A 21,997-nucleotide genomic window follows, 5' to 3' on the forward strand; every position below is an offset into this window, starting at 1 on the left:
CATGTGTCGAGGATGGAGACTCATTTTTTTCATGTCTTTCGTTGCATTCATGGAGAAACCAGGTAAACTTTGTCTGTTAAAAGTAACTGAGAGATAAATAAGAGTGCCGCACAGTAACACAGTACAGTAACAATTTGTTTTTCTTTCATTTTAATAAATAAGTTGTCCTGGGTACAGAGTTGTTTCTGCAATTTAGGATTAAATATTTGAATATATCTATTTTTATCATGAAGTATTCAATTTAATTTTGTGATGAATTAAGATTTTTAGTACTTTGTGCATTTTTTATTTATTTATGTGTAAGCTCAGCACGTTGTATTACATGGGCATAAGGGCCTTAAACACTTAAGCACTATTCGTAGATATATTTTCCATAAACCTTAGATGTCTCAGACATCCTGTATACGCCACGTCTCATGTCGGGTGAAATTGGACATGTTTTTAAATGGTTTGCGCTTTCTCCGGCCACTCCTCAACCATCATTGGTAACTATCCCAAAAGAATAAGTCGTGTCAATTTGACCTAGCCTGGGATTTCTGGGGTTGCCGTCAAAAAGAAATTTCCTGAAACGACACAATTCTTGCCAAAATACCAATTTTTAGACGTGCGTCTTTTGGGGCGCTTGAGAGACCTCTAAACCCTTCCCCCTTTTTTTTCAAAATGATTATTGATTTGGATCCCTCATAGCATATTTTGAGCAAAATCAGCTTTGATTTTTCTCAAATATCAAAAATAGGAGAAATCTCAACGCGCGTTGACGACGGTGCAGAGATACAACTATTCGTGTTTGACGGATGTATAGGTTGCATCTGCAAAATTGAAGGCACGTCTTTTGGAGCGCTTGAGAGACCTCTAAATTTTCCCCCCTTTTTTTTCAAAATGATTATTGCTTTGGATCCCTCCTAGCATATTTTGAGCAAAATTAGCTTTGACTTTTCTTAAACATGAAAAATAGGAGAAATCCACTAAATGTATCCTCTTATTTCCCTCTGAAATGGGTTGACGATAGAAATGACGAGACCAAAAAGTGAGGGAGTTTCGTTCCCTTCTAGAGTCTCTATACATGTGGATCTAGTGATAATAATGTTTCAGGGGATCATGGCTGTAGTTTTCTGTTACTACGTCATTCGATAGAATATCGAACGCATATGGTTCAAACCAAAGCACATCGTATGACCTAACATAACCTCATGTACATTGTGTTAATTCATTACAATTTAGTCATTAACAGGTCATAAATCAAATACAGTCTCATTAAACACGAGAAATTTCGATTGTGGGAAACACTTGGGCACATTTTACCACCATGACGCGAAGGACGCGAATCAAAGACAAGGTTATGTGTTCGTTAACAATAAATTTAACTATGACGTAGTCATTGAAGTAGTCAAATAGTCCCCAAAATAAGGTTTGAGATTCTGTTTTAAAATGTTTTGAATGGTTGCTTAAAGTAGATTTACAGATTTTGTTGATTTCCTTATACGATGCGTCTTAATTCACATAGATAATCATCATTCATCGATCTATATACAAGTAGATCTTAGATCAACTTGTACATCCATGCATTCTTGTTCATTTGACTTCATAGATATTGCCAGTGCAGCTAAATGTCCATGACTGAAAAATAAAGACAAATCTGAAATTTGCCGCAAAGAAGTATTTTTTCTTAAATCAAGAATTTTCCCAAGTAGCATTTTTCAACGGAAAAATCGGGATATATTGTGATTTTATCGGCGATGAAATCGCCAGGATCGTCAACATCTGAGCGATTATCCTCGATCTTATCGCGATAAAATCACGCTTTTCTCGCTCGACAATTTATCGCGATATTTTCAAAATAAAAATCGCGATAAAAGGCAATTTAATATCGACTTTATCGACGGAATTTGATCGTGATTTTATCGAACCAAAAATCGTGATGCAATGCGATGAAATCGCAATAAATGGCAATTTTTTATTCGATAATATCGCGATAAATTGCCACGGATATAATCGTGATAACCAACCGATAAAATCGCTATTCATCGCGATCACTGATACTTGGGTTGCTGCTTAATATAAACTACTTTTGTGCTTAACCCAAGCCTTATTTTCTTTGTATCGAGGAAATTTCAGCTTAAACCAAAATAAGAAAAAATCTTGACGGCAGATTCAAGAATCATCATGATTGAGCCAAGCAATTTTTTTTTTTCAGTGATAAACAGAGACTGTTTGTATCTTTTTTCCTAATGGTTTATTGGCTTCGTGTTTGTCTGTGTTTTTAAACTAAATGACCTGAACTTTTTCAGTGCATTCGTATGAACCCGGATCACCTAACTCAGTACTTCCGCAGGAAAACCCTCCAGCAAAGAGGACACATCTGGGAGACGAACTGGCGGACACAGCGGACAGTTCCAGAAAACGCAAACAAGGTCAGCGACTCGCACTTCAGTTTGGTGTAACAACAACATAAGAAACAACATAAATACAGCATAAAGAAAACAAATCTGTGAAGAGTACGTCACGAGTCACGGAAAAATCACCGGAACTACTGAAGAAGTGAACGAAAGTAGAAATTAAAGAGACAATTAATTGGAAGCCTAGAGAAAAATGACCTGCAATGGTCGCAAGAGAAAGTGGCATTAGGGCGAAATAGAAATCGCCGAAAAAACCGGGAGGAAAAGTGGAGGTGGAGAAAGAGGAGGATTAGCGGATTAAATGGGCCCAGAATGCGCAGGTGGGGGAGGGGGGCGAAATAGAAGGAAAATGGAAGGAAGGGTTGGCAAGGGGTAGTGGACACGCCCAGGGATAGGGTTATCCTTGGTTTTCCCAGTTAGGATTTTCGCGTTACAGCCACCTGAGCTTATCTTTTTGTACAGAGTAGATATAGAATTTATATCAGTGATAAATATTTCACGGTGTACTGCCAAAAATTTCTTTCCGTCCTTCAAAATTCAGCTAAATTCTGAAATAATCACTCGCATATAGCTTTCAAGCTGCAGTTACTCACGTCAATTATAAATTACAAATTGACAATACAATGGACCACTAGACAAGGTACGAGTTAAAGGATTCTGATACATGTTACTTAACCAGAATTTTACGTAGAACACGACTCGCGCAACGTAAATTACTGAGACCAACTCAAAACGAAGATATTAACGTTTTTATCTCACATTGGTCACGAGGAATTGGAACTGCCCGCTCACAAGAAACTCAAAGCTCTACGCGAGTCAAATCGCGCCCTACAACTAACTGTTTCGGCAATCTTAATCATCGAGCAATGTTCATTTCCCACCATGTGTTGTTCGAACTAAAAGCAATTTACTATAGCTGAGCCAAAGCGTCAAGATTGAGGTTGTCAGATTTTTATATCGCAGAGACTGTCATGATAATCGTTTAGCGCGCGATGTGAATCACGTACATCATCGAGTTTTCATGAGCGGGTGGTTTGAATTCACGCATCAAGAATTATTAAATATCTTCGTACGGAGTTGATTTCGGTAACTTTCGTTGTGCTTATCGTGTTCTACGTGAAATTTTGGTTTAGAAACATTTATCAGAATGCTGAAATTTGTACCTTGTCCAGTGGTCCATTGTACGACCCTGAATGATCTAGGTTGATTTCTCTTCACAGAGGAAATTCCGGCAAGTCAAGAAGAAGCGAAGAAGAAGCGGTCAGACCCATCATCATTGCAGAGCACACCGCAAGGAGGAAGGAAACAAGGTGAAGGGGACCGGGACCCACGTAGGCCGTTTCATATTAAATACGCAGGGTTGCCACCAGTTTCAAGGCCTCTGGCGAAAGGGCCAATCAAACTTCAATTTAAAGGGAAGCCACCAGTTTCAGCGCCTCCGGTGAAAGGGCCAAACAAACTTCAATTTAAAGGGAAGCCACCAGTTCCAGCGCCTCAGGTGAACTTGCCTCCAATAGGTGCATATATTAAATTGCATAATTGCACGGAGGAGTGCAAAAAAAAAGAAGGATTTGTTGAGAGAGGCGGACAGCAGCCGCCCATATTAATCGCTGTATCGAAATTGGATGCGCAGGGAAATTGCACGGCGTGCGAAGTCAACAAAGAATTTCTCGATTATCTGACACAAACTTTGAAGGTCAATAGTATAGCTTTCATGGCCGCTCATGCAAAGAGCCCTAAAGAGGGCCGCGATTGGTTGGCTGCGCGCAAAATCGAAGTGAAGTTCACGCAACCTGAGTCTCCTAAAAAATGGACGCTGAAGGAATGCACAGATGATTGCCAACAGGCGGATGGATACGTTATGGGGACGAACCAAGAGAAGATTTTCCTCTCGGAAGGGTCCGTGAACGAGCAGCAAAATTGCAAATGCAACGTCACAACAGGAATTATCGATTTTTTGAAGAAAAAGGGTTTAAATACTACAGCTTTTGAAGCCGAACGCGAGAAAACCCTTTATAGGGGCCACGCGTGGTTGCAACAGCATCAAATCAAAGTACTCGGAGTACGCCCCGTTGAATAAGAAGTTTAGACTGGAAATTTAGCTTTCGCACCATGCACCTAGGGCACGATCGATGTATTTTGAAATTTAACCTTTAGGTGGATCATTTTGGGAAAATCAAAGTTTCAGTTCGGAGATTAATGGAGATGTTGCATGTGTGAGGGATTTGCGATTTGACCATTGATTCTTATGTTTCAAGAATTCATTGCACGGCTAACTTCCACCTAACTTCAGAACACTTCTAGTGTAGAATTGATAGTCACGACTTCAAGGATGCTAATTATATCATACTTCATACACTATAGTATAAAATGATAAGTAGGAACTCTTAAACCTAACGCTGGGCGTATCCGCTACCACTTCCACAATATCACTGAAAAAAAATTCTCGGCGTTTTTACCAAGGTCCGTTGGTACCTTTACCATCTCACTTTTTATACCAATTATTGGTAATTTTACAAAGACAGACTGGTAAGCTTACCTAAAAACCGGTATTTTTACTGTTTTTTTCAGGTAAGAATACCACTATAATTGGTAATCAATTCCCGGTAACTTTGCCATTTCATCTCGGTAATTCCACCATAGTCGATAAAAAATATTGGCGTTCTTGCCAAGGCCCAGTAAAATTACCGAGAGAGTTCAATAATTTTACCGAGATTTCTAGGTAAAATTACCAATTCCATAAATGGTAATTTTACCAAGAAAAAACTGGGATCAAATAGAACCCTGAATTCTTGGTAATTTTACCCTTTTCTTAGTAAATACACCGAGATTTTTTTTTCAGTGTATGTAAAGTCGGGCCGCGTAGCGGCCAGCGGGCGTGCCCCTTAGTATCTACCACATTGTCTTAAGAGTTTAAATATTGTACACTGTATATACGTAATATATGTTCTGTATTTTAAACAATTTAGCAAGTCTTTTTTTCCATGACTCAAATTCATGATTTTCCTTGCGCTATCATTAATAGAACCTGAACTGCTGACATTCGTTTCCACAATGCTTGTGGATTATTGATGAGCCGAGACGAAAACCTATATTCATATACAAGTGAAGAGACAAATTCTTTTTTTTTCGGTAAGAAATTTCGACGAAAAATAAAACTTTTCTACTTCCTCCGGATTTTTTCAATCTTATTCTCTTATTCTAATATGCTGAGGCCTCATCCCCCCCCCCCCCCCAAATTGCAGCCCTAAACTAATCTTGTGAGAAGGGAGCAAAGTTGAAAACCCTGACCACAGATTGCACCTTCGTGTACTTCCTCATTGTATCCGTGTTAACTCGTCAAATTGTATTAATTCTCATCGACGCAGTAAAGGTTTCACAGTTAAAGAACTTTAAAATCACGATCTCGATTTAGGTAGAGGTCCTTTATACTGAGAGTTAAGACAATTTGAATCCATTTCCGATTGGTTACCGTATTTTTGGCCTCCACAGTGCCACAAACGGGAATAAAGATTACATTTTCACCGATTGCAAATATTATAATCTGGAATGGACCGCAGAATTACGGGTTCTACAAGGAACAAACGGAATGAGAGAAGGAACGGAGAAAGGAATTTGAGAATGAGCCGATCAAAGATTACGAAAAACGTTCAATTTGTGTAATCTTTATTCTCGTTTGTGACTTCATGAGGGGGTGTTGTTTTAACTCTCGAATAAAGGGACTCTAGATTTAGAGCGCCTTCAGTTTTCCGTGATGCTCTTCGCTCTGTCACGTAGTTAGTTTAGTTGACTACACGAATGAAACGCAACAAGTTGCACATGCGAGTGCGCTATTTTGCACCGTGCATTCAAGGAGAAAGAAGAAAGAAGGAGAAAAAAGTCTGCATCCATTCCAAGCATAATAATCAGATCCATACCCCTCCATCTCTGTCCATTTTCTATACTATACGTTTTCAGACCTCCTTTATTTTCAGGGTGATCAGGGATTTATGATCAGGGAGCTTAGAAAGGGGAGCAAACACCCTAATAATCGATCCTTTTCCACGGGTTTAAATAGCAGATCAATCGATATATCGCAAACACGCCACGCCACTGAGGTATCCAAAAGTAACGTAACGCTTAGAAAGGGGAGCAAACACCCTAATAATCGATCCTTTTCCACGGGTTTAAATAGCAGATCAATCGATATATCGCAAACACGCCACGCCACTGAGGTATCCAAAAGTAACGTAACGCTTAGAAAGGGGAGCAAACACCCTATTAATCGATCCTTTTCTACGGGTTTAAATAGCAGATCAATCGATATATCGCAAACACGCCACGCCACTGAGGTATTCAAAAGTAACGTAACGCTTAGAAAGGGGAGCAAACACCCTAATAATCGATCCTTTTCCACGGGTTTAAATAGCAGATCAATCGATATATCGCAAACACGCCACGCCACTGAGCTGAGGTATCCAAAAGTAACGTAAAGCTCCGTTCCGTTCGTTCCATTTCGTTTCGTTTCACTCTTGGCGTGAAGTTTGAAATAAATGCCGATTTTTTTATTCGATCCTTATTCATCCAATCGCTCCCGGCTAGAAAGAGATTATACAGTTGAGAGTTTGGTATGATGTTTGTATTGACATTTGACGTGATTCCTCGCAAGAATATGTTTAATCAAATCAGTAATGAGTTAATTCAGCTGGAAAATACAGCTTTTTTCAAGTTCAACCTGCATATTGGAAGCAAGTTAAAAGCACATACAAATAGAACCGAATGGAAAAAGGTAAATACAATCTGAACAAATTTTACGATGAACGGATACCGAGCTACCACTAAAATAATAGGGGGAAAATGACAACTTCATTTCAGCTGCAAAATGTGTGGAAGTTGGAGAGTCCTTTTTTTACTATACATCGTTGTGTTTATCATCAAAACAGGTTTATTACCATTTATTATCATCTTTTTGGGCTACTTCTGTTAGCGGTAAAATAAAAGAGATAAGAAAAACTTTCTAATCTTGATGAAAGATCTTTTGTTATAGTATGACTTTTTCGTCGGGGAAGTGGCATTTTTTTTTTTATCGATTTGTGTATTTTGTTATTTACATGGAGCTGCGCACCTGGCCATGACTTTTCGTTAGTAAAAAAGATGAGTCACAGTTCCCCTCAGATTATTTTGAATGAGTATTGCTTAGTTTTACATTACTAAGAATGGATCGAAAAATGAAAACGGGAATCGATCGACGAGAATCGATCGACACCGATTCGATCGGCTTACGGGTTTGTCGATCGATTCACGGGTTTGTCGATCCATTCATAGGTTTTTCGATCGACTCACGGGTTTGTCGATCAATTCACGAGTTTGTATATCGATTCACAGGTTTGTCGATCGATTCACAGGTTTGTCGATCGATTCACGGTTGTCGATCCAAAAGGTGTCGATCGATTCACGTTTTCATTTTTCATTCCATTTATGTCGATCGAATCGACACGGGTGTTTTTAAATTAATTGGACGTATTTCTGTCAAACGGAACACTATGTGCATTGAGACATGAGCCCTGAGACCCATAAGAATACATGCACAACAGGGTTCACGTCATAATGCACATAGTTCCGTTTGACAGAAATACGTCCAATTGTCGATCGAATCGCACTGGAAAAAAAAAAAAACAAGCAGAAAAATCCAACATGAATATGTTGGAAAAGCGTGCCGAATAACTAAAATGTTGGACACATACCTACTATTTTCACGTCTTTGTTATTTGCATCAATTGGTACTTTTTGCTAAATTTGGGAGAAAATATTGATTCATGAACGTTGAATGTAAATTGATTTTAAAGATTCCGTCCAATTATCTTGATTTTAAGCTGATATGCGGCATTTCGCACGACCGTGATTTGGGCGAACTGCCGTGCATCGAAATCGCGTTTAGTTAATCTCTTTGGATTTCGAACTGTAACTTCTCTCCTATTCGGCCGATTTTTACAAATGAGGTCTCTTTTTATTTGTACTTTAACGGAAAGTAAGGAAAAACTCGCTAAATAGACGGAAAACAATTTTTGTGAAAATTTGGTGGATCCTGGCGTCACGGTGAATGGTTAATCGGGCGTGGAAGATAATAGGTTCGACGAGGCGACCCTCTCCTCGCCGTCTTTTATTGCCTTGCTCGAAACCTGACACCCAAAGCTATATCGGGAGATAACTGCAGTGGTTTGAGTGGATTTCTGCAGGGGCCACGGTTAGCACATGGTATAAAGAGTCACGAGGCTCATCACAGATTGCACTTGCAGTGCAAGACGCTCATTGGCTAAACAGTTTTGGCGGGAAAGAAGGTTCTAGAGTTGAGTCCTCCGAGCGTAAGAAAGCTTCTATGAGGTTTTTGTCAAATGAAATAATACGGTTTTGACAGGAAAATGTTCTCAAGGGTTCCCAATTAGCAGTTCATTCGGTTTTTTGGTAAGAGACCATCAGGGCTTGACAGTATAATGGTTCAAAGACAAGAAAACGGGTCCGAGGAAAAAAATATTTGGACGGCCCGTTGAATAGCATTGGTTGATCGGTGTGCTGTACTATGGTACATCCGAGTGATTTCAAAAAGCGAGCCCTACTGGCACGCTTAAAAAAAAAAAAAAAAAAAAAAAAAAAAAAAAAAAAAAAAAAAAAAAACACATTGGATCTAGAGTCCAGACTCTCAAAAACATCGACAAGAAAAAGTACTCTTGATTCAATCAGAACCTAGCTTAAATCAAGAACCAAGCCTCTTAATATAAGCGGATTTCGTTTTGATTCAAGCAAAACTCCGATTGAATCAAGAGTATTTTTTCTTATCAATGTTTTCAAGAGTCTGGACTCTAGATCAAATTTGTTTTTTTTTTTTTTCCAGTGCGGTGTCGATCGATTCATGTCGATCGATTAATGTCAATCGACTCACGGGTTTGTCGATCAATTCACGGGTTTGTCAATCGATTCACAGGTCTATCGATCAATTCATGGTTGTCGATCGGATCGGTGTCGATCGATTTTGTCGATCGATTCACGTTTTCATTTTTCGATTGATTCATGTCGATCGAATCGACACCGGTTTTTCTTAACAATTTGTCGACCGATTCATGTCGATCGGTTCAATTTTTCATTTTTCGATCGATTCATGTCGATCGAATTCATACCCTCCGCACCATTGGGTTTCTCGCGAAATTTTACTTGAGAGTCAATGCATAAAGCGCAAATTCCTAACACATGCTAGAGTTCCACTGCGCTGAATGTGACGTATAGTGTAAAGAAAATATATGGTTGATCCTAGCAGTCTGCTTCGAATGTGCTTACTCCGACGTAGGTACATTTGTAAATTTGTTTTTCAGAGTTGAGTTCAATAACGCGGAGCTAAAGGATTTATATTGATCAAATTTGTTTACAATGTCAAAATCCCTATGTCTCGTTTACTTTTACTCTATTCCGATATAAGGAACCTAATGCGAAATATCGACAGTGTAAGTCGGCAATCATATAACTCGGTTTGCGGTTGCGGTTTTTTTTCAGAGTTGAGTTCAATAACGCGGAGCTAAAGGATTTATAATGATCAAATTTGTTCACAATGTCAAAATCCCCATGCCTCGTTTACTCTGTTCCAATACATATAAGGAAACTAATGCGAAATATCGACAGTGTAAGTCGGCAATCACGAAACTCGGTTTGCGACGTCGCAGACCTCCTGTCATATTTTATGTTTTAAACGAAAAACTACTCGACGGGAATTCTTTAAAACTGCCGTGATTTTTCTTCTCTGTGGGTGGGGGGGGGGGAGGATTCAGCAAAAACTTCAAGGAATGATGTCAATTTGTTCTCCTTTAAAAAAATAACATAAAGGCAGAGATTTTCAGACACCGCAAACGAGATATGTGATTGCGGACGTACGCCGTCGATATGTAATAAGGGAGGGGGATACCCTTGGTCCCTTGGTAGGACCCTTAAGGTGATTCGATGGACGTCATATTTTGTGTTAGAACAGCTTGCGATATATCGCATCAATTGGTTCCATTTTTTCAGATACTCGTCATTTTTCTCCAATTTTGAGATCGCAATTCTGTTGTCAGGAGACCAAAGCACTCACTTACGAATTTTAACAAAGAAATTCAACGTAATAAAGGCGTGGCTTTTTTAGAGAGGAAACCACGCTTATATTACGTTGAACTTCTTTGTTAAAATTCGTAAGTGAGTGCTTTAGTCTCCTGACAACAGAGTTGCGATCTCAAAATTGGAGAAAAATGACGAGTAGCTGAAAAAAAGGAACCAATGGATGCGATATATCGCATGCCTTTCTGACACAAAACATGGCGTCCATCGAATCACCTTAAATATCAATATTTTTGAAACCCGATAAAAGGCCCCTCATCATCACGGTTGGGAGCACTGCCTTTTCCCTGCGCATTTTTTGCCCTGTTTTGAATCGCGCAAAGTATACACGCAGAATTTTCAAAAGGCAGACAAGATTTGATAGATTCCGCATGGACATTGTTTCATTCGTTCGGCAATATTAACCATACGCTCGGTAAGGTTAAGTATAAGAAATTTTAACCGATTCCGGCGGGTTTTAGAACGTTCTGCAATGACCTGAATTCGGATAGTTTTTCATCAAAAATCATCACGGAAATGACACTTTTTTTCGAATCATTTGACATACACGTTCAAATTATGGGTGAGTTTAATATTTTTTCTGGTGAATTGTTAGGGCTTTTGACATAATGTATTTTCCCCCAATTTTTTTGCGGGGCTCAATTTTGAGTGGATAAATAAAGAAATTTTTTTTATTGAAGTCCATTCCCTGTGGAATGACTGTATCGTGAATTGAAAGTTAAGATTTGTTGCTCTCCTCTACACATAGATTTTACAGACAAGGATCTACTCTGCTGTACTACGGGAAAACGCCGTATGAACCTTCAGGCGTTGCCAAATTTTCATTTATAAAACACAAGATTCCTGGTAAACTTGTGAATACTTTCCTTCCGAGTTTTCAGATAACGTTGTTTGCAATTTTACCTAAAGCTCCTGAAAATTTCGAAGAAAAATGTTCTTGGCATTATTCCTTAAAAATAAACATTTTATCGAAGGAAATTTGGCAACCCTCGAATGTTCATACGACGTTTTCCTTAGCACGGCTGTGCTGGGGCCGAATTTTGTCGGCTCTTTCACACGGAGTGCAACATCCATCGATGAGTTCAAACCGCGCCACCGGCCAATCAGAGGCGCTAAGCCGGACTTGAGTGCAGTCGAGACCCGTCCTAAGTATATTTAAGCACGGTGGAAGGACCGACAAAATTCGGCCCCCGGCATCTATTCTTTTCCATTTGAACTTATTTTCAGTGAATATTCGACCGACTCATGGAGGGGTAACTACGAGATCTGATTCTGACTCTGATCCTGAGAATCCGGAGAATAAAGTAAAGAAACATTCGGAGGGCAAACTCGGTGCAGTTCCGTCGGATTTGGGGCACTCATCGTCAGTAAGCTCGGCGTATTCAACGGGACTGACACCCTCATCATCAATGGGATCGACAACTTCAACAGGAAGTGAAGATACATCCTGGGATTTTGGAAAGAGAGGAAAACCAGGTGAGATATCTAATCTCAAAATGTCTGGAGCGCAACTTCATTTATCACATCCTTGATTCATGACCCACAAGCATGCCTTCGTGCGCTCCTTCGGTAAAATTTTTAACGAACTCAAATGCCAACTAGAGTACCCATATAGGGAGAGTTCAACAACTCGATTCATGTTGCTCTTAGGATCCAATAGGGCGACACTGTGTAAAACGAAAATCACTAGAAAAGTGCCGCTACCTACCTACGCATCTGAAAGATTAATCTATACGGCCGACAGCGCATTGTTAACAAGCGTCTTCAAGGATTAAGACTTTGAAGCTGAGAAAATGTATGCGAAATCAAATTGTTATACGCGCTTTGATAATTTTTGATCAGTGTTCTTACGATGGGTAGTGCAAATGGAGATGTTGCATGTGTGAAGGATTTATTGCGATTTGACCATTGATTCTTGTGTAAAAGTTCGCGAGGAACACGATGAAGCCACTGGTTTTCTCTGAAATCATCTCCCAAGCTCAAAAATAGCTCTTAAAGTGAGGCCAAAATGGAGGGGATATCCCACGCTATCCTAAGAGTCCACGTCTACTCGTCTACACTATCTTACTATCAAATGCACTATCTCAGCACCATTGCAATGCTTCTGGTTCACTGGGAAAAAAAACACCCACATTGGATCTAGAGTCCAGACCCTTAAAAACACCGACAAGAAAAAATACTATCGATTCAATCGGATTTCAGCTTAAATCAAGAACCCAGCCTCTTAATTTGAGCGGATTCCCTTTTGATTTAAGCTTAAATCTGATTGAATCAAGAGTATTTTTTCCTGTCAATGTTTTCAAGAGTCTGGACTCTAGATCCAATGTGTTTTTTATTCCCGTGTGGAAGGAAAACCTGAATATCCATTAACATTTTATATTTTACTCGCTAAAAACTTTAAATTTAAGACGAAAATTACCATGTAAATTTCATATTTCTTCATAGTTTCAGTAATTTTATTGCAAAGGATGAAGTTGCACTATCTTAGGACCAATGCAATGCTTCTGGTTCCTATTTGCAAAATGCAATCCGTATGGTGTTTCTAAAATGACCCAAAAATAGTCGTTCTTTGTTGCAAAATGTGGTCCATTTATCTGTTGGAAGTACTTCTCTTTTAATCTTGTCTTTTTTATAACTCTCCCAGTAGGGAAATCTATGCGAACCAATAGGAAGTCAAAAGAGTGGTGGGAACGGAGTCGGAGTTCCTCGCTGAGCTCTGATTCGTCCAGCCTCGATTTGCCGACCAAGGAAGACCTAGCAGCTTTCAAGGAAGAGAGGCCTTCATCACCAAAGTCGCCGGATAGAATATCGGACGTAGAAACGTCCTCAACCGAACCTGCAAAGAAAAGACCAGGTCAGCTTTTAATAGTTGGAACGTTAAACGTTGCCTTGTTTCTGCCGTGCTCAGTACAAACGCCGTCTGAGCATTCGATTGTTGCCAAATTTCCTCTCAGTAAATATTTATTTATGAGGAAAGCTATGAATATTTTTCCTCGAAATGTTCAGACTTTCTGGATCAAATTATGAACAAATACATACAGTAAGCCGATTTCACAGCGCAGCCTTGTGCTCTACGACGCCCAATCGGCATTGCCCCCTATCCTCCCAGAGATCATCAAGCAATGGAGATGTTGCATGTGTGAGGAATTTGCGATTTGACTGTTGATTCTTGTGCAAAATTTTGCGAGAAACACGATGGTGCCACTGGTTTTCTCTGAAATCAACTCCCAAGCTCAAAAGAAGCTCTCAAGTTGAGGCCAAAATGGAGGGGATATCCCACGCTATCCTGAGAGTCCACCTCTACATCAAACTCTCCATGCAAAGATAGGGGGAAAATACATTGACAGGGCTGCCACTTTATTTGGGGACTCTAAAAGTGAAAACACGGCATCACTGCTAATGTCTTTGCTCCCTATCTTTGCATGGAGAGTCTGTTTTGATGTAGAGGTGGACTCTCAGGGTAGGGTGGGATATCCCCTCCATTTTGGCCTCAACTTGAGAGCTTTTTCTGAGGTTGGGAGTTGATTTCAGAGAAAACCAGTGGCGCCATCGTGTTTCTCGCGAACTTTTACATAAGAATCAATAGTCAAATCGCAAATTCCTCACACATGCAACATCTCCATTGGCATCTCCTGATCTCCTTCTCCACTCCTTGTCGCAAACCGAACCCCGAACAAGTCCCTGAGAAAAATCGGAAGAGAAATGTTCAAACATTTTCCTGAAGATTCGTAATTTGTCGAAGGAAATTTGGCAACGCCTAATGGCTCATAAGACATTTTTCCTTAGAACGGTGCTCTGAATTTACACTGGTGCTCGAGCAAAAATCCTTGACCAATTTTCACCGCATATATATTGACGATGAAACTGCAAAAATGTGTACCTCCGGTTGCGGTGATTCGAAATCTCCGTTACTATTTTATTTTTTAAGAGTAGACTGGAGCAACACCAAGGTTTGAAGTTTTCACCGAACATTTTTCATAAAGAAGAGAAAAATCACTTAAAGTTTCAAAAAGTGACGTTCAGTAGTGTTCCATGTGGATAAAAAACATATGACAGGAAGTCTGCAACGCTGGGAAACCGAGATAGGTATACGTGACGCAGGCAATTAGCAATCGCCGGCAATTTGCAAGCGGTTCACACGTTGTTCCAATAAATCGCAATGATGCGCATCAACATTATGCAATTTTTAAGGGTTATGGTCTTCAAAAGTATGTGCTTGGCTTGAAGCGCCTTCATTTTTTGTGATACTCTACGCTTGGTCACGATATTAGTTTAGTTGCATGTCCGATCTCAACTCAACTAATGTCACGGAGTTTACTATACACGCTCTTCTGAGTGTGCATTTTCCTGCCGTGTTTTTAAGGATAGAAAAGTGTCTACACACATTATCTAGGCAACATAATCAGCATTCTAACCTTGTCCTATTATTTTTGATTTGTATTATTTTCTATATTTATTTACCACTGGCTTGTAAATTGCCGGCGATTGCTAATTGCCTGCGACATACGCATTTTTCCAATTTTACCATCGATGTTCTACTCTGTTTGGAATTTGGAAGACAAAAATTAGAGTGTATCTCTAAAATTAAGGAGCGGTGGGTTGCAAGCAAAGGGGAAGAAAAAATTATTGGAGCACTCTTTGTACCTGAAAATCTTATGCATTATACAGTAATGTATTAAACCCAGGAATGTATTTTCATTTGCTAAGTGTGCTAGAAACCCTTATAGACGTCACTGACTTTTTGTCAGCTAAATACATAAGTGTTATATCTTCTCTCTGATTTACCCTCTCTTCAGAGTCTTTAAGGGCATTTATCTTTTGAAAGTATAATGTTCACAACTTTTTTAATTTTTTCTTTTTTATAACTCTTCCAATAGGGAAATCTGTGCGGACTAGGAATTCGAAAGAGTACTGGGACAAGGCATCAATGTCCTCACTGAGTTCTGACTCTTCACCATTCTCCTCATTCCGCTCTGAACCTTCATCATTTTCCGATTTCAGCTCTGTGCCTTCCAGCCCCAGGGAGAGCTCTGAACCTTCCAGCCCCAAGAAGAAGGAGGAATTAAGTAAGGAAGAGCAACGAACTAACTTTAACATTCAGTGTATAACCTCACCTATTCGTCGTCTCTATCACGAAAGAACGTATCTTAATTACATTGATGCCAAACTCCCCCTCGAAGGTTGCTTTTTTTCTGGAAGAATCTTGAGCATTATTTACTGAAAATCTCGCTGATTTTTCTTTAGATTTCACGCAAAAAAAAACAGACAAATTGATGATAAAAATTGCACAGGTATACTTCGTAAAATAAATTAATTGTTCGAGTCAATTTGGCAACATTGGAATGGAGTTACGTTCCTTCGTCCGGAAGACGACGTAATCTGTTGCTTACTATTCTAAAACATGCTAAATGCATGGAGAGAGCTAGTGAACCTGTATAGCGAAAGTATGGACACCTCGCTTAATGGATGGCTTAGTGCCCAACACTGCCGTTATAGCGAAGAGAGCAGTAAGTGTCAAATTTTCGAAATCGAGTTTCCTTCAAAATTCGTCTGAACTCTTTTAGATGAAATCTCTGAAATTGCTAAAATAGCAAAATTCATCCTAATTGTATGAAAACGAGACATAAAAAAGCAGTAAGTGCGCAAAACATGACATAGTTTTAAGCAAGATAGCAGTATAAGTGGTAATATCCCTCCAGAAAGCCAATGAAAACGGTGCTTTCAAGTGAAGTGTCGCCCTCTCCTGCGAATTTCTAACCTGAAAATGCATTTGTTGTGTGTCCAAAACGCATACTACGAAAGCATGCAGAAGATGACACTTACGGCTGTCTTGCCTAACAATAATCCGGAATGGAAATGAAAAATACCCTTTTTATGTAATTGAAATAAAATCAGTCGATTTTTAATCATCCAACACTTACCTGCTATCACATAAGCTATTTTAATGTCTCATTAATTTAGTAATTACTAGGATCCTTGATCCACCAGTTAGACTTAAGTTATGTAAATAGATGTTCAAGTAAAATTTCCTAATACTGTAAAGTAGGAGAAATGAAATAAAGATTAAAAAAAAAAGAAATCACCCAAACGATTTCTAGGAGTTTTTCGGGCGATTGGTGGCAAATTTGACAAAGAACGGAGGCTTCTTTCAATAAAAATTTTCCGGTCAGAAGCTTCTAAGCCCGTTCTCTCAAAACTTAATTTTTGCACTTACTGGTCTCTTCGCTATCACGGCAGTTCAGTGTATAACCACATCTATTCTGTTGCTTAGTATTCTTAAGCGTGTTAAATGCATGGAGAGAGAGGGGAGGGGGGGAGAGAGAGAGAGAGAGAGAACCAGTGAACCTGTATAGAGAGAGTGTGGACACCTCGATTTATGGATGGCTTAGTGCCCAAAAGGGCATCCAGCCATCGAACACAGATAATTTCACTGCCAATCTTCAGTTTCCAATATCAAACTAGGATGGCCGAGAATTTTCGTAAATGAGCACCCCTTTGTAAAGATGATTTTTACGCAAAAACTATGTCAAATACGTGCTCTAAGAACAACAGGTCGTAACCATTCTATTCATAAATCGTTGTGGATAATTTGAATTCATAGAATGGCTGCTCTCTTGGGCCCTAACTTTATTCAAGGAGGCATCTGTGAAGGCCGCCTCGTGGATTTTCGGTGTTTCACTCCTGTTTATACTCTTGCTGTACACTGCCGTGCTAAGGAAAAACGTCGTATAAACATTCATGCGTTGCAAAATTTCCTTTGATGATACTCAAATTTCCTGGTAAATTTATGAACGTTTTAATTTTGATTTTCCAGATACTTTGGTGCGTAATTTTACCTACATTTCCCAAAAATTTCATGGAAAAATATTCATAACTTATATATTATATTCATAACCTTAAGAATAAACATTTCATTGAGGGAAATTTGGCAACCGTCGGATGTTCATACGGCGTTCTTCCTTAGCACGGCAGAATAACTAGAACTCAACGTAAAGTTAAACGATACCAGTCAATTTACGTACATTAGCACGCCTTCATTTTCGTCTGATACTGTGCAAAACTTCCGAGGCGGAATAGTTGCTCAGAACGCCTTCAAGAAAGAGTGCTTCGTCGACTTAAAGGCAGAGGATCACGATGGGCGCTGAAGTGAGCTAGCAGAGCCTGTCTTATTGGTAATTTTGTATTTTAATGGTTTGAACTTACAGATTTGAAAAATATCATAAGATCCGTTCACACGCCAAATGTTTACGTCCAATATTAGTCGAGATATCACTCTTCAAAAATCACAGCATGTGGTGTTATCTGCCACGGTTGTGCATGCCATGGTTTCCTCCACCTTATTTCCATCCGGTGTTTACGTCTAGCGACTAGAAAAATATGTGCATACATCACTGATTGTTGAAACCAAGGAGGAAGAAGTCCCAGCATGTACTTCCGCGGCGGATGACGCCAAACACCGAGTTTTGCGATGAGTTACATTTCCCTTAACATTAGTCGTATAAACTTGGCGTTTGAACAGATCTTATTAATTTTTGCTGGTATACAAGCTTAAACCATGAAGATACGATTCTTCGATAAGCGAAACTGAGCCATCTTAATTATAATTAGATTCGGCTCATAGCCGTTGCCAAAATGCAGGGAAAACGATATATTTTCCAGAGCCTTTAGAGGCTTTTAGCCCTCGGAAAAAGCGCCTTCGGTAAAAATTTCATTGAAGAATACGGTGTTATTTTGACCCTATGAGCACACTCCTGCAGTCCCCGAGTAGCATTTTTCAACGGAGAAATTGCGATATTTGTAAAGTAAGTTGATATTTTTTATAAGATTTTTTGACTATAAAGTAACGAGAATTATCAACATCTGAGCAACTATCCTCAATCTTAACGCAATTTTAGCTCTATTAAATTGCATCCGATATAATCGAAATTTTATCTCAATTTATCACGATTTTTTGTTCGCCTCTATCTCGATAAATCCCTGTGGATAAAATCTCGATTTTCTTGCAAATTCAATCGATGAAATCGCAGTTTATCGACATTTTTTATCCGATAATACGGCAATGAATCATCGTGGACAAAATGGACCACTAGACAAGGTACGAATTTAAGCAATCTGATACATGTTTTTTAACCAGAATTTCACGTAGAACACGATTCACACTACGAAAATTACCGAAATCAACTTCTAACGAAGATATTAACGTTTTTATTTCGCACTGATTACGAGGAATTTGAACTGCCCGCTCACAAGAAACTCAAAGCTCTACGTGAGTCAAATCGCGCACTACAACGGTTTCAGCAAGCTTCTCAATCGAGCAATGTTCATTTTCCACCATGTGTTGTTCAAACTATTGGTAATTTGCTATAGCTGAGCCAAAGTGTCAAGATTGAAGTTGAAGATTTTTACATCGCAGAGACTGTCATGATGAACATTTAGCGCGCGATGTGAATCACGTAGAGCATTGAGTTTTCATGAGCGGGTGGTTTGAATTCGCGCATCAAGAATCATTAAATATCTTCGTCAGGAGTTGGTTTTGGTAATTTTCGTTGTGCGCGTCGTGTTCTACGTGAAATTTTGGTTAAGAAGCATGTATCAGAATGCTGAAATTCGTACCTTGTCTAGTGGTCCATTGCGATACGCTACCCGATCAAATCTCAACTTCTCGATCACTGCGCTACTCGGGTCTGGTGGTTTTAACACCAACGCTCATCACTCGATTAACCATCTATTGTCCATCGATTTCAGGTGCAGAGGCGAAATGCAATTTGAAGTGCCTCAATAAAGAAGGGTGGGTGGATGGTGGAGAGGAGTACGAAAATGCACAGTTACCAGTCAAGGATGGATACCTAGTTGAGGAGGACGGTGTTCCTACATGCAAATGCAAATTTAACAGCCAGTTCATGTTCTTCCTGAATGGAAAAGGCGTCAATACCAAGGCTTACAAGGAATTGGCAGAAAAAGATCCGGTGTCGGCCCGTGAATGGTTAGAAAAGCTTGGAGTCAAAGTCAACCTGCTCCATACAAAAAGGCAGATGTCACGATCACCGCCAGTTAAAAGGCGGATTTGCCGCCAGCGCTCCAGAAGGAACTGGAGGAGGAAGAATCCAAAAAGAAACCGCCATTACGATCGAAGAATAAACCGCAATCATCATCGAAAAATCAATCGGAATCATCATCGAAAAATGGATCGGAATCAGCGTACAGGAAACCGGATAACTGCACCGACATGTGTCGAATGGAGTTCGCGTTCATCAAGCTAAATGAAACGGAGTTAAAGGCAAACGACATCCCTTACCCCGGTCTATACATCACGGCGCCCGTGAACGCTTCCGCCCCGGTACCGGACTGCACTTGCAAAATCAACCCACGCCTGCTCAGATATTTGAGGGTCAAAGGTCACAACGAAACTGAATTCGTGGAGGCCCACGGGCCACACAATGAGCACCCCTGGACAGGCCGGGTTTGGTTAAGCACCGAACCGCGCGGGTTCCGCGTCTTGTTCCACGATGCTCCAGAAAGGGTCAAAGGCCCCGCCACACAGGAAAAAGAGACGGGTACCGCCCCCGCCAAACCGGGAAAAGGGAAAGTTACTGCCCCCGCCAAACCTCCGCCGGCCTCCTTCTCCACTACACCGGGGAAAAAAGGGACTTGATTGAACCACGCTTTCTCAAATATTCTGCCGGAAGGAAAACCCTAGTAGCAGAACAAATTTTTGTTTTTCTATAAAAAGTCAACACACATAAAAGTTAAAACACATCTGTTATCTAAATGGTAGCTTTATATAAAAAACATGTAACGCTTACATAAAAAAAATCAAAGTTCAGACCTGACCATTATATATGAAAAATGATATCCTAGGAGGAAAACCCTAGTAGCAGAACAAATTTTTGTTTTTCTCTAAAAAGTATAAAAAACATATCGACGGTGAAAGTCGGCAATCACATAACTCGTTTGCGGTGTCTGAAAATCTCCGCCTCCACGTCATTTTTTTAAAGGAGAGCAAATTGATATTATTTCTTGAAGTTTTTGCAGAATTTTCTTCGCATTGAGAAGAAAAATCATGACAGTTTTAAAGAATTGCCGTTGAGTGGTTTTCCATTTAAAAAATAAAGTATGACAGGAAGTCTGCGACGTCGCAAACCGAGTTATGTGATTGCCGACTTTTACCGTCGATATCTGTTATCTAAATGGTAGCTTTATGTAAAAAACGTGTAACGCTTATATAAAAAAAATCAAAGTTCAGACCTGACCATAAATTATGAAAACTGATAAACCCTAGGAGGAAAACCCTAGTAGCAGAACAAATTTTTGTTTTTCTATAAAAAGCATAAGGAACATATCTGTTATCTAAATGGTAGTTTTATATAAAAAACGTGTAACGCTTATAGAAAAAAAATCAAAGCGCAGACCTGACCATAATATATGAAAAATGATAAAAGCTAGATAAGGTAATTTTTTTTTCTAGGCAATTTTTTTCTTTTTTTATATGACGCATGCATGCGAAAGTGTTAAAAGTGAACATTTTGATGTAACTATATGTATTATATAAAAATGGTCATCATTTTCGTGAGCTTTTCGCGAATTAGAGGATTTTTTAGTATGTTTGCAAAAAGCTCACGAAAATTATGACTTTTTTTTACACAATGGTTACATAAAAATGTTCACTTTTAACACTTTCGTATGCATGCGTTATATAGGAAAAATTGACTTTCGTACATAATCTTTATCTTTTCCTTCTATGGTTCTGCTACTAGGGAAGTCTCTTCAATGAGAAAGAAAATATACACAGAGTAGAATATGGTTGAATAAAAAAACCAGTTGATTTTAAATATATTTTTTTTAATTCGAAGAATCATTTTTGTATTATTTTATTACGTGACATGGTTGGATGTAGACTCTTCGAAGGGGGGGGGGGGAGGGGTGGAAGTGGTCCGGGGGGTTTTGAGAAGAGAAATGCAGTCTCCCAGAAAATTTTCGAAATTTTACAGCATCTAACATGCGGTTTGAATCAATTTTGACACGAAAAATTACCAAATACGAGAGTCCTTCCCTCTGTTCCTTCCTTCTTTCTTTTTTCTTTTTTCTTTTTTCTTTTTTCTTTTTTCTTTTTCCTTTTTTTCCAGTGAATCAGGGGGGGGGGGGAATGCACGCCCCCTACGGCCCCCTCTTGGATCCGCGTGGGTCATATGGGTGAGAGAATTTTTTAAGAAGTGAAATTAAGTTTCTTCTTTAATTCCAAGAATGCAATTTCAATATCAATGACTTTATTCTTTGAATTCGGAGTTTAAAACTAAAACTGACCTGAATTGCAAAAATTTTTGTTTACCTCAAAATTCTCTCAATTTTATCAAAAGGAATTCCGTTTACATGCATACATATGCGTCGCTCCTACAGCGCACTTTGGCGCTTTACCACACCCGAACGCCACATGTACTTACGTATGTTTCCAAACCAAAGGTTATCGGGCACCTGTCAACGCAACATCT

General features: G+C 39.3%; 2 protein-coding genes across 5 annotated transcripts in view; one reads left to right on the forward strand and one right to left on the reverse strand.

Annotated features, from left to right (window-relative positions):
* The window catches only part of LOC109032400 (uncharacterized), a 39,951-nt gene extending 26,796 nt beyond the window's left edge, over nt 1-13,155 (reverse strand). The window contains exon 1 of the mRNA XM_072305480.1: nt 12,931-13,155. The gene's annotated coding sequence lies outside the window, so the exon portion shown is untranslated. The remainder of the gene's footprint in view (nt 1-12,930) is intronic.
* Nucleotides 1-20,334, forward strand: part of LOC109032401 (uncharacterized) — a 39,763-nt gene extending 19,429 nt beyond the window's left edge. For 2 of the 4 annotated variants that reach the window (XM_019044503.2, XM_019044501.2), the window contains 4 exons: nt 11,739-11,987; nt 13,156-13,365; nt 15,386-15,577; nt 19,257-20,334. In XM_019044503.2, the coding sequence (XP_018900048.2) occupies nt 11,739-11,987; nt 13,156-13,365; nt 15,386-15,577; nt 19,257-19,771 (1,166 nt within the window). In that variant the 3' untranslated portion in view covers nt 19,772-20,334. Of the gene's footprint in view, nt 1-2,288; nt 2,412-3,616; nt 5,361-11,738; nt 11,988-13,155; nt 13,366-15,385; nt 15,578-19,256 lie in introns of those variants that run through there. The other 2 variants (XM_019044502.2, XM_072305478.1) reach the window with 2 other exon arrangements.
* The last annotated feature ends 1,663 nt before the right edge of the window (nt 20,335-21,997 follow it).

Source organism: Bemisia tabaci, chromosome 10 (assembly GCF_918797505.1).
Source record: "Bemisia tabaci chromosome 10, PGI_BMITA_v3".
Taxonomy (NCBI): Eukaryota; Metazoa; Arthropoda; class Insecta; order Hemiptera; family Aleyrodidae; genus Bemisia; species Bemisia tabaci.